Source organism: Chaetodon trifascialis, chromosome 6 (genome assembly GCF_039877785.1).
Source record: "Chaetodon trifascialis isolate fChaTrf1 chromosome 6, fChaTrf1.hap1, whole genome shotgun sequence".
NCBI classification, from domain to species: Eukaryota; Metazoa; Chordata; class Actinopteri; order Chaetodontiformes; family Chaetodontidae; genus Chaetodon; species Chaetodon trifascialis.
In genome coordinates, this window is record NC_092061.1 from 25,261,920 (window position 1) to 25,274,054 (window position 12,135).

Consider the following 12,135-nt stretch of genomic DNA (forward strand, 5'->3'; position numbering starts at 1 on the left):
GCCAGTGTTAAATGCAGCAGCTACATCATCCATTCAGAGTTTCCAAAGCAGCATTTTGATGCTAAAGATCAAGAAAGACAAACAACCTTGTGAAGAGCAAAAACACAGCAGTCTTTCTCTTTAACAGGTGAAGGTAATAATTTAAGCTCACAGCACAGCTTTGCCAGTTGGCTGACTACAGATTAGCAGCATACACAATCTTGTTAAGATAAATAAAAGGAGAGGTTAGTTACTGTGTCTTTGTGCTGTACTTGTTGACAGCAGCAGCTCGTCGGTTGATTCAGTCTAACTTTACCATGGTTGTTGCTCTTGCTAAGAGGATCTTACTCACTAAACAAGGTAGCATTTAATGAGCTTGCCAGCTTAAGATGGGCATGTTATTGGCTGAAAACTGGTGCTATGAAGTAAAGTGTGACATGAAATGAGAGATTGATTAGGAAAAACGGCACTATGAAGTAAAAACTGACTTGAAAATGAACATTTTGGAAAAAAAAAATTCCATGTTTGGAATGAAAAATGAACCTCAGTAGAACTCATGAAAATGAGAATGATGAAGTAACTCGTTCTCCATAATAACAAGTCGTCTTCCTGCTGCCTGCAGTTCATCCCCATGCCTGTGCTGTACGGCGTCTTCCTCTACATGGGCGTAGCTTCACTCAGTGGAATCCAGGTACGCCCTGTGCCAGCGGTTGATGTTGTTTATCATAATAAATTATGTTATTGTGGTTGGACATATTACTTACTGCATTTTGACAGAAGGCGGTAAGTGGCTTATTTAAAGCTGCCGAGCAAACAAACAAGCAGGCAGACAGGCAGACATGCTCCTTACAGCCTGCAGAGGCAATGCAATCACATGGAAAATAAAACTCTGGGGGATTTTGTTAGAGGCTCCCAAAAAGTGCTAATTATTTAGAATAAAGAAAAAGATTTCAACCCCTGAGCTGAATATATAGACTGCACCTGTGGATGGCTGCACTGTATGTGTCTCTTTCTAATGACGAATATCTACACTTAAGTATTCCAAAAACCTATATCTTTGGGCTTAGTAAGTTTGTACTCGAGCTAGTGCTCCACAGTTACTTTACCTCAACTCACTGCACAGGCAAGCTGAGCTGTGATGCATACAAATCCCCCCAAAACCATTTGGAATTAATCAGTCTGTGTACTGGAGGTCTGCATGTAATTAACCTGTGCCACTCAGATCTTCTGCCCTTCTCTTCTTCTTTTCATCATCCTTCACAGTTCTGGGACAGGATTAAATTGTACATGATGCCCTCCAAGCACCAGCCCGACTTCTCCTACCTCCGTCATGTTCCCCTGAGGAAGGTACACCTCTTCACGCTGGTCCAGATCTCATGTCTGGCTGTGCTCTGGATCCTCAAATCCACCTTCTTGGCCATCATCTTCCCCGTTATGGTGGGTGATAAAATAGTGTTTGATGAATCCTGAGTTGTTGTATCAATAGAAGGTTTTAGTAGGCATCCTGTATGATCACATCATGTGATGTAATTTGGTGGCAAAAATGCTTGAAACCAAAGCTTTATCCAGGCATCCAGGATGCTTTGAAGATGGTCCAGTGATCTTTGTTGTAGAGCTCTAACCAGCATTTTTAATGGAATATCCATATCAAAAGTGTTAGGATGTTAGTGAATGCAAAGAAACATGACAGACGTTTAATGTCAGTTTTAAAGAGTGCAAATGTTAAGAGAGGAAATGATCTGATTTCACTGTGTATAACACTGATTCATGCTAATGTCACTGACAAATGTCAGCCAGCTGAATGCTGTTCAGGCCATCACTGGGATATGAGATGAATGTTAATGGATGGTTAAAACGAGGCCTGTGTGTCTGCGTATCTCTGTGTCAAACCCATCAGATCCTGGGTCTGATGGTCGTCCGAAAGATGCTGGACATGGTCTTCTCCCAGCACGACCTGGCCTGGTTGGATGACCTCCTTCCTGAGAAAGAGAAGAAGAAGAAGGAGGATGATAAAAAGAAGGGCAAAGAGAAGGAGAAGAGGAAGCCCAAACAAGATGACAGCGAGGAAGAGGTGAGAAATGTGACCTTATGCTGCCCCCTGCTGGAAGGACAGCTCACGACACACGTTCCTGATGATGTGTGTGTTTGTGTGTGTGTGCTTGCTTGCTTGCAGGACAAGTCCCACGCTTACTCCAACCACTCACCCAGCTCAGAGTCAGACTTGGATCGCAGGTACTGTGTCCTCAAACTGCACATTCCCTACAAAGATCTCATCTATCCTGATGTCGTACAGTCTCAGTGGGGAGCATACTGCCAGGCTGCTGCCACACACAGTGCTCTTTAACACACACACACACACACACACACACACACACACACACACACACACACACACACACACACACACGCGCGTAGACAGATACCGCTTGTGGTCGTATGTGCATGAGAAGATTTGGTCAAACTCAGTCAACATGCAGAAATTAAGGGGTCAGTTCACAAAAATGACAAAAAGAAGATACATTTTCTCTACTGATCGTCAGCCATTAAGATAAGTTTAGTTTCATGGCAGGTGGATGTTGCGGTTGAGGTGGGGCCACAGTAAGCAAGTGGCAACATGGTGAGTGGTCAGGTGAGCCGTGTGGCAGCAGTCAGAGTGAACTGATGGCTTAAGTACACAGCCATGATTAAAGGGATGCTTGAGATATACAGCATGTGGCAGAGTGAAGAGTATGCCACATGCGTGTGGCAGCAGCCTCGAGTTGACTGCTTCACTTTATTTGCCCAGCTTTTGACATGATTACCTGTGACGTCTCCCAAAACAGTGGAGGTGACGGGATTTTGTTAGTGGTGCTCTCAGCAATTAAAAAACACATTCAATGAATGAGTAGCAGCAGCTCTTTCCAGAAACAGTTACCCTCCCTGTTATGCTATATAATCACACAGAACACATAGAAGAGAAACTATTATTTATGGTGGAGCATGGAGGATAAGTTGAGGAGTGTCACAGCTTGAGGAAAGAAGCTGCTCTGTAGTCTGACGGCAGCGGCTGCTTCTGTACTGCTGTACCACCTGCGCTGGTGGCAGCAGAAATCCATGAAAGAGGTGTTAAATACTACAACTCAAACATTCTGCATGGTTAGATTCCACTACAGGTAAGTTGGAATATGTTTTTTGTAATTTGGGTGAACTGGCCCTTCAAAAATATGCCCCAAACTGTACATCTTTGTCTCCTCAGATAGTTCAGTGATCACACACTAAGTTTAACCTGTTATTTCAACACTGTTCTGGTTATTTGCACATTAACTGATTGTTTTCTGACGCCCTCTGATGAGGAAATGCCGGCCATTGTTTCTTCATTATTCGTTCCGTCGATCATTTTGACACTTTTAGAACAAACGTAATCATAAACATGGTCACTTTGGTGGGTGGACATGTGCTTCCACACACAGATTATTTCCACATAACACTGTCCTCATAGTCCAGCTTCCTCTCACTGTCATGTTTGGACTCTGTCTCCTCTCCATGCACTTTAAGGCAATGCAGATCATTGTTAGGTTATTACCTTTGTAATCCTGCTGCTTCTCTTCATGTGCTAAATGTCTCACAGTAAATGCACTCCGCTGCCCTTTGTACACACAGCTCAGTGTATTGTAATTCTTCTTTCGTGTGTGTTGTTAGTCCTGAAACTGTCCTGAAGGCAGTGACTGTGAGGTGAAGGCTGATGGAATGCATGCTGTTTAGTTTGCTGTGTCTCAGAGCCACTGGTCAGGGTTCTTTGTTAGAATAATGTATGTGGAATTGAAATAGATGAATAAAAATAGTGTGCTATATTAAGTCTGTCATATATCTAGTACATGTAGAGGACTTATTGTAGGCCAATTCATATAAAAGTGTTTGATCATCCACATGCAACAAGCGTCATTGTTTTGGTTGTTTCTTTTTCCTCCATGTGCTGAATGTCTTTAGCAAATCTGTGATGCTCACACCTGCATGTGACCTGCAGCCTGACCCTCGCTTTTTGCTCTCTGAACGAGCCTCACCTGCATTGCAAGTGCAGCTGATGAGGCGTTGCTGGTACACCTTTGTTCAATATGCTGAACATTTAACCACAAATACTTTGTTTGACTCTGTTTTTCCCCCTTGGGGGGGGGTTGATCATTTTAAAATTGCCCATCATGTCTGCATTGCTTTGAAAGAAGCATGGTTTGGAATTGACTTTTGATTATTGAATATGAATTTCTTTTGTGAGATGTTCTCAACTGTGGCTGTAGCTCAAGAAATTTGCTCTATGTGATTTTCTTGTATTGAAAGCTTTGTACCTGCCTTGAATGCATTTCTTTGACCAAACCCATTAGTTGTTTTTTTTTTTTTAAATAGAGCTCTCAAATAAGATTTTGCTTCCAGTCATTTGTGGAGCAGATAACATTCCAACATGTTCTGACTTAAACAGGTGTACAGTTGATGAGTTTTGAAACAAAACTGTAGTTTCACGTATGAACGATTGTCCATTTGATAAAATTTAGTCCTCAATGTCTACATTTTTTGTGTTAATTTTGAATTTTTAACCATCAAGATATCCTGTAGGTTGTATTTTCCTATTATCACTAGTCACCTTGTATTTTCTCTATGATATAAAGGTCCTCTTCTTTTAAAAACAGTTAATTTGGCAATGAAACAGACAACCTGCTTGACAGCTAAAATACTATCAGACAAGTACAGAAAATCTGCCTTGATCTTTGCTCCCCGTCTGAGAGTTAAAAGTGGGGTGAAGGTTTGCAAAGGGCCACAACAAACTGATCCACATGTTCATGGTATAGAACTTTTCCCAGTCTCCATGCTCTCTATCTACCAGTGCCAGCCTTAACCAAAAGGCACCGTGCCCTCAGACAACCACTACAGCAGCTCACTTCACGCCTCAGCCTCTTTTCTGTTGCTCGTCACTGACATGTGCTGCTGTTGTGTCTGGCTGGGGTCACGGTGCCACATGGCTGAGCTCCTCCACCCTCCCTGGCCTCCTCCCTCACCCCCTCAGTATTTTTGGCCGTGGGTGTGTATGGTAACTGGAGCTTGCCCTTCCTCAGCATCACCCTCCACCTGAAGATCTCCTGCCCGTCGTCTCCGGCCATGCCCATGGGCCGAGGGATGGCCTGCCCCGTGCCCCAGGTCAAGATCGAGATGGAGTCGGACTACGATTCGGACATCGACCACCACCGCCCTCGGGACATGAGCAGTGAGACCACGTTATGAAGCTGAGACTCGATGTCTTGTTGACAGAACTATGCACAAGTAGGGATGGGCAGACTACTTGATGCAGCCAGTGCTGACCCAGGGACAGTGTAATGTGGCACAGACTGACGGCTGTGAACACACACACACCTGAACAGACTGAAATGGGACTGATCCAATCAATACCACTGGACGAGTTTACGTCTCAGTGGCATCTGCTGTTAAATTGGTGCATTTTTGACAGATTTATTAAATACTAAATTTATTTATTTACTTGTATGATGTAAATAGCCATAAGAGAGGAGATATTTATCTGTATGTGCTGTATAGAATAATATTATTGATGTGAAAATATTTATCTGAATACATAATAGCTACTATATATTGATTCAATTAATTAATTCAATTACTCCAGATCTAAGCTAATCAGTACAATGTGCATTATTGTCATTTTACATCAGCCTGAGTCTACAGTTTGATTTTGCAGCAGGCAATATGAAGACAAGCACCATTTTAGTAACAAAACTATTTACCATGAGGTTGTGAAGTGTTCTATACAAAGCCATGCATTTACTGTATGTATATTTGTGTTTTGGTGTTTGTTTGAATATGTTGTAGTGTGTCTCTGATCCCAGAGAATCACTCTCCTTTCCCTGTTCCCCTCCAGTCCAACACTCCATATTGGCACTTTAACCTGGAACAAAAAGAAACAACCAAAAGGTCCTGATGTTGCTGAAACGGATCGATTTATTCTGCAAAATGTAGCGTACAGGTTTATATTTGTGTTTTTACTGTCAAGGACTATGTATGAGAACATAATTAGCTTCCACCACAACACTTCATGCATATGACAATCACAACAAATGCATCATGTTTATTCATGACTTGACAGATATGATTTATGTTATTAAAATTCCATTATTCCAGATTGTGTGGCGTGTCTTGCGTTGAACATCCCTCAAACAGAGAAATGTGTGATTTGGTGATGTCAAAATCGAAATACACATCATCACAAATGTGTACTCCATTCTTCCCGATCTGGAACGCTGACTGACCACATTTCACAAGAACAGTCAACACAGTCAGCCAGTGAGAAATATCACACAAACAAGCAGACGACACTGGCAGAGGAACGGTTCAATGGTTGACTTCTGGATTTATGAACAAAGACAGATGTCAGCAATCACTGACAGGGAAAGCATCATGGGGAAAGACAGTGTACTGGATGTATTCTGAACAGGGATGCACTGATCTGATTCGTCGGTGAATGCAAACACAGGCTATGTTTCTGTTCGCTGCTTCTCACCATAACGCTTCGTGTGTGTCCTTGAGCTCTGAGAAACATGTTCAATTTATCCCCTTCCTTTCTGCAAAACAGCATTTTGGAACATTCTGAATCCTGCAGCATTTACATCCATGTTCCTTTGTTGATACACGGCACCACCGCCGACTGGTCAGCAGGAATGTGTGGCATTGCCTTTGTGCTGCACGGTACAAACAAAGCCGGGACCCACTTGTAAAATACTGTTTTATGGTGCTACCAGTGGTCAGAAACTATTAATGAAAGAATGGCACAGTGGTGTATCCTCAGGCTTCTAAACACTTTAATATTAGACTCTTTGGCACAAAATACAATACAGTAGTACTGTATGTAAAGATGGGGGCTTGACTAGTAAGTTTCTTTTTAACTTAACTTTTATATTTGAGACAATAAAGTCATAAACATTCATTACAAAGTATGACAATACAGTGAGTGTCTGAGTTATAGTACTATTACTATTATTAACTATACACATAATAAATATTCTTCATTCCAATTTGGAATACAGCCAAAAAGCATCATGATAATTCACTCCCTTTAATGGCTATCCACAGTCACCCAGTGTAGTCCTGATTAACTAACTTGATTAAACTGCAGCATATCTGTCCATTCAATCACATCACCTGACAGAAAATGTAAACTGAACTGTCTCTTTCATGTCACCACCTGAGGACAGCGAAGCTGCAAAATTCAGAGGCTTTATTAAAGGCCAATGGCAGCAGGTCGCGTCACGTCAGCAGACATGAGGCGTTCGGTGGTGCATCGGAGTGTTTGGTGAACCCGTCAGCAAAGCCCTCTCCTTCCACCAGCGTCGGCCTCCTGCTGCACATGGGGCACAGTTTGTTGCGCTCCTGTGAGGCTCTCATCCAGATGATGAGGTTCCAGCGCTGGCCGGAGGAGATGGGCAGGGCCCCGTGCATGTGTTGGCCCCGGTGCAGGAGGCCCTCAGTCACCCTGTGTTCCACCTCTGAGCACTCCGTCTCATTTAAAGGCACCTGCCGGGTGGGTACACACTCTGACTAGTTTTCATGGGCAAATGTCACGCACACAGAGTCCCCCCAACAATTGTACAACATAGATTTCTAACCACATCCTCACCTGTTTCATGTCTCCAAAATAAAGGTTTCCCTCAGTGAAATCCTTGCCCAGGGAAACATTGAGGGTGACCTCTGCATTGTCGTAGTGGTAGCTCAGATCCAAGTCTTCCTCCATGTCATATTTAACAACAAAGGCCTTGTGGCTGTCCAGACAGCGCCCCCCGCAGTCTGGGAACAGCAGGGAGGTGAGCGGGTGCAGGTAGTGCTCGCGGAGGGGTGTGATGAAGCCCTCATCAAAGCCCAGTTCATTCAGGAGGATCTGGAAAAGAGAGAAAATGAGATGGAAAATCGTGAAAAAAGGACTGAAGGATGGCATGAAACGCAAGTTTAATTCCCTGAATACACATAAGTAAGTCAGAGCTCTTTCATGGTTTCAACATTTTCAATCTTTCTAATTTAATTTAATCTCCATCCTGGTTGACAACAATAGAAGGCCAAGCATTCAAATCTCATGGCGCAGTAAAGATGAAACAGATGATTGAGCAGTGATGAAACGGTGCTTTAAGGGGTTGGAGTGGATACTTTACCCCATAATGGTTCATGGTGTTGGGTCTTCCTTTAGGGGCGGAGGACTGCTCAAAGTGCTCCAGCTCCTCCACCAGCTCCTCACAGAAGCTTTTCTCAAACACAGGGAAGCGATACACCCGTACCGCTTCAGCAGGAAGATGAGAATAAATTAAAGATGCTCCATGTGGCATTCTCATACATCGATACTCTATATTGCTGTCTGATTGTGATAATGTGGCCACACAAAATATACCCCATATCAAAATCCTCATTAAGACCATTTTGAGACAAAGAATTCAGAAAATAGATCCAGCATGCCTTGCTTATGGGCACTCTCTGCCACCAAGATGACATGTAGACAATATGCAGCTCACCTGCCTCTTCCTCCAACAGGTCTAAGAGACCTCCGTCACTGGCGTCCCTCCTTCGACTGTACTCAACGATCTGCTTGAACTTTGGTGCGAGGTAGGACTCCTGAGGAGAGGTGGTGTGCAGGTGTGTCTCAGCGAGGTGTCAAAGGAACATTATTAATGTCTCTGGGGCAGTAATTACCTGCAGATGGTAGACATGAGGATGGAGAGGCTGGTACGTGTCTCTTATAGCAGCAGCTCTCTCAGCAGACGTCACACCGAGACGTCTTCGCCTGTCCACTTCCTGTGAAATCTAGACATGGTAATCAAACAGTTAGGTTACGGTATGGCAGAAATGTGGGGCTGTCTTCTGCTGATAATCGGGCAAGTGGTTCGATTCACTGATTCATTCTCTGATGATCAGCTAATCGATTATTCATCTAACTACTTCCGGTCCATACTTCACATGTAAAGTAGCATTATCAGGGAGATGATTGACGGGTTTGTTTCACACATAAATAGAAGAGACCCTCATGGCAGAGGAGGTGGGACTAACTATTTCGGAGCACACACCCACACACACACACACACACACGAAGTGCAAACACACACACACACACACACACACACGCACACACATTCTTACCTTGTTGAGCACATCCTCAAACTGTTGCTCCGTCACGCAGCCAAGCTCCCTGAGCAGCTGTATGAACACACACACTGGTCAGCCATTAGTAAACATGTCGCTCCAAACACTGTGAGCGTTTTAAAAATGGAGCTAAAGTCAGTGTCCACTCACTGCCTGATAGTCCAGGCTGAACTGCTGCTCCGACACAAAGCGGACATGGAGCTTGTAGTCCTCCAGGAAAATGTTTTCAGTTGTGAAGCAGTTACAGATATAAAACTGAGGACTTCCGTCTTCCTCGCTTGTCATTACTATTCTTTTAAAAGAAAATGTATATAAACATACAGAATATGACTAAGACTGTGAACTGACAAGCAACACAGCTACTTCTATGTCAGCAGCAGCAAACAAACACGACACTTCCGGTTCGAAGTCCTCCACGAATTTAAAATTAACTGTCAAACGCCATTATTTTTCCCAGGTGAAAATCTAGCCTCTAACATCCAACCATATCATCCTCATAATAATAATAATAAACATAAACAGAATACACGAGGTGGTTATAATATGGTTACAAACCATATTTAGTGTTACCATCTTTGAGGGTGAGCTAAATAACACAAACACTTCTCTGTATAATGCAATACAACTGAATTAACAGCTCTCCGAAACAATTTCAACAAAGACGGAACATTATAACCTTTACGACAGGAGCACTGAATGCCGAACTGCTACTGGCAAATAAACCTCATTGAAATGTGAACGTGTGAAAGTGTCCCACTATAGTACAGTGGATGGCGCTATACGGTTTTCACATTGGTTGGTATCCGCCATAACACACAAAGAAGAAGAAGAACGAGCCAATGTATTGCAGCGCTTGTGGATTTGTTTACATCTTTCTTTTTGTAAATGTACGCTTTCTCTTTGTGTGTCAGAAATTCTTAGTCTTGCTTAGTTAGCGGTGATATTTAACCACGGAGTCGCAGTATTATGACGCCAGCACATGGGTAGTTATCAGAAGCTGTTAGCATGCAGTCGTTAGCAAACCAACGGTGCTAACATGCTACATAGTATTGTATGTAGCAAATATTATTTGCTGCCACTTCACCAAAAAGTTGTCTTTCCAGCTCTTTAAAGCAATGTTAGTTGGCTTGGTGTCACTGAAGGGCATTCGTGCATGGTACCTCATTCTCATGGCAGAAGACGCTTAATTTATTAGAAACAAGAAAAATACGTCCGCTGTAGGAAAGGCTACTAGCAGCTACCTGCTCCTCTCGCGTTAACGGTAACGTTGAGTTGGATGTTGTGTTCATGTTTATGTGGTTAAGACGCTCTTTTACACTAATGTCGATGAGGCCGTTTTACAACTTTGCTGTTTTTATTCGCATTCAGTGTTTTCACTTTGAACCACTCTCTATTTGTTTACATACTGAGTTATATTGTATTATACATTATAGAAACAGAATAATTTCCCAAATTGGGATCAGTAGCACTGACAGCAAGATGTGGTATGAGAAACACACCGTGCAGGCACAACTTCAGCAACGCTGGATTTCTCCACAGGTGGCGCTCTTTGTGTCGCCCTCAATAAGGCCGCTGCAAGGACCGGCACTGTCACCAAGGCCGACCTCTACACAAGCGCAGTTACACATATGTGCACAACAGAGCTCTCTACGTGGGCTGATTAAGAGGATCTTTTTTTTTTTTTTTTTTTTTTTTGAGGTAGTTGACTTGCGCATTGAGTTAAAAAATAAATAAATATACACACAGAGTTTGAGATGATTGATAGTGATAGAAATGAATTGTTGACTATTTGATGATGCAGGCTTTGCATGAGTGAAATATTTACACTGCCTGCCTCTTCATTCATTAAAATGTCACAGTCAAAAATCTTGTTCATGCAATTTAGTCACAGAAAACAGGAAGATGTGACTTCATATCAGAAGAAAAGTTTGGAATATGATTCTATTAATATGCAAAGTGTTTTGTTTATCTGAAACCTAATATAACCACGAACTACAAAGCCTTCTGATCACAAACTCACATCCATAATACATGTAATAGTACTCCATTGTATCTTTGTGTAAGTTATTAAATCAGAATGATGTTTTTTCAGGGATGTTTCAATAAAGATTGTGACTTCCTCCACTGCTACTCCTCATAATGAGAATTAGCAAAAAAACAGCTTTAAACATAATAAAGGTTGATCTCTTGACTCTGTGACCAGAGGGTGTCTCAAGACATTTTTCTTGTGTTTTAAAGCAAACCAGATCTGCTTTGTAGTACACCACATCATTCATGGCCTGGAAGCTGCTTCTTCATGCTGCAGATTATATGACTCAAGTTTACTTTTGAAATGTATTTCTTCATCTTTAAACTGTTGCCTCTGTTAAATGTAAAATATTGGATTCATCAGGTGTTACACGTGCAGATGTGTTATAAAAACAAATGTTTCATTTTCATGGAGGCAAATAAATGCAGCTTGTTGAAAATGGTGTTAATGAACATCTCAACGTGCTCGAGGCCCATAATTAAATGGTGTGGTCAGTTTCCCATTAAATCTCACTGAAATGTTTTATCTTCTGCTCTGTTTCATTGTGTTTGAAATTGTTAATCTGTTTCAGTGTTTTACACATTTTGTTTTCTTTATGAAATGTTATGTTCAGCACATTGAGCTGCAGTTCAGGAACAAAGTGTTGAAGGCAGGTTTAGTCTGAACATTTGCCCCTGCTGCTCAGAGTGGACAACTTTTAAAGTGCATATGGACTGAAATGAAGAGTTTTCCATTGGGGAGAGAAGGACATGGGGACATTGATAATGGTCACCATATGTACAGATGAACTCTGGCTGTCAGCTGATGCTTTAGAATGGACAGAATCGGAATCAGAACACATGACATCATAATGTCCATTCTAAACCAAGTGTATATATAGAGAGAGCTGCTTCATTTCACCAGAAGATTTCACAGTTTTCATGCCAACAACTCAGAAATCATTGTATCAAGACAAGTTCAGAGAACCAAACTGAGCG

At 42.2% G+C, this 12,135-nt stretch overlaps 2 protein-coding genes across 3 annotated transcripts in view; one reads left to right on the forward strand and one right to left on the reverse strand.

Moving 5' to 3' along the window:
• The window catches only part of slc4a5a (solute carrier family 4 member 5a), a 32,380-nt gene extending 26,741 nt beyond the window's left edge, over positions 1-5,639 (forward strand). For both annotated transcript variants that reach the window (XM_070964119.1, XM_070964118.1), the window contains exons 22-26: positions 602-670; positions 1,243-1,416; positions 1,877-2,050; positions 2,153-2,211; positions 5,061-5,639. In XM_070964119.1, the coding sequence (XP_070820220.1) occupies positions 602-670; positions 1,243-1,416; positions 1,877-2,050; positions 2,153-2,211; positions 5,061-5,226 (642 nt within the window). In that variant the 3' untranslated portion in view covers positions 5,227-5,639. The remainder of the gene's footprint in view (positions 1-601; positions 671-1,242; positions 1,417-1,876; positions 2,051-2,152; positions 2,212-5,060) is intronic.
• Positions 5,640-5,927: 288 nt separating this feature from the next.
• ogfod2 (2-oxoglutarate and iron-dependent oxygenase domain containing 2) lies at positions 5,928-11,676 on the reverse strand. The gene is made up of 7 exons (XM_070964120.1): positions 9,280-11,676; positions 9,127-9,183; positions 8,683-8,793; positions 8,505-8,604; positions 8,151-8,275; positions 7,625-7,882; positions 5,928-7,521 (listed from the first exon to the last, which is right to left on the reverse strand). Exons 1-7 carry the CDS (start codon positions 9,412-9,414, stop codon positions 7,255-7,257), a joined length of 1,053 nt encoding a protein of 350 aa, XP_070820221.1. The 5' UTR covers positions 9,415-11,676; the 3' UTR covers positions 5,928-7,254.
• Between the last annotated feature and the right edge of the window lie 459 nt (positions 11,677-12,135).